The sequence below is a fragment of the Acanthisitta chloris genome, unplaced genomic scaffold (assembly GCF_000695815.1).
Source record: "Acanthisitta chloris isolate BGI_N310 unplaced genomic scaffold, ASM69581v1 scaffold4160, whole genome shotgun sequence".
Lineage (NCBI taxonomy): Eukaryota > Metazoa > Chordata > Aves > Passeriformes > Acanthisittidae > Acanthisitta > Acanthisitta chloris.
The window spans coordinates 347-916 of NW_008649771.1; the positions used below are offsets into that span (position 1 = coordinate 347).

A 570-nucleotide genomic window follows, 5' to 3' on the forward strand; every position below is an offset into this window, starting at 1 on the left:
GCTCTACAGCTGTGGGGAAGGTGAGGGGGGGACTGAGGGGGTCCCTGTGTCCCCCCCAAGCTCTGTGGATTTGGGGGGGCACAGTGTGACCCAACCCCTCCCCCCATTCTCCCCTTCCAGCTCCCGACTACGACAAGAGCCAATGGATCAATGAGAAGGAGAAGCTTGGGCTGGACTTCCCCAATGTAGGTGGTCTGAATCTGGGGGTGGGTTATGGAGGGGTGTCCTCCTGGGGTCCCCATGGCCTGGTGACCCCATGCTGGTTCCCCATGGCCTGGTGTCCCCCCTAGCTCCCCTACTTCATCGATGGCTCCACCAAGCTGACGCAGAGCAATGCCATCCTACGCTACATCGCCCGCAAGCACAAGATGTGTGAGTTGGGGGCTTGGGGATGGAGTAGGGTTGGAGTCGGATTGGGGTTGTGTTGGGATCAGAGTAGGATAGGAGTTAGAGTTGGAGTACGGTTGGGGTTTGGGGTTGGAGTAGGGTTGGAAGTGCTTGGTTGGGTTTGGAGTAAGATTTGTCTTGGGATTGGAGCTGGAGAGGGTTGGGGTTGGGGTTGGAAGTGGT

The 570-nt window shown here is 58.4% G+C and overlaps 1 protein-coding gene across 1 annotated transcript in view; it reads left to right on the plus strand.

Annotated features, from left to right (window-relative positions):
* Position 1: 1 nt before the first annotated feature.
* Positions 2-570, plus strand: part of LOC103798825 (glutathione S-transferase Mu 1-like) — a gene marked incomplete at both ends in the record, with an annotated part of 1,589 nt that continues 1,020 nt past the window's right edge. Inside the window, 3 exons of the mRNA XM_009071140.1 lie at positions 2-20; positions 121-185; positions 291-372. Coding sequence (XP_009069388.1) covers positions 2-20; positions 121-185; positions 291-372 — 166 coding nt within the window. The remainder of the gene's footprint in view (positions 21-120; positions 186-290; positions 373-570) is intronic.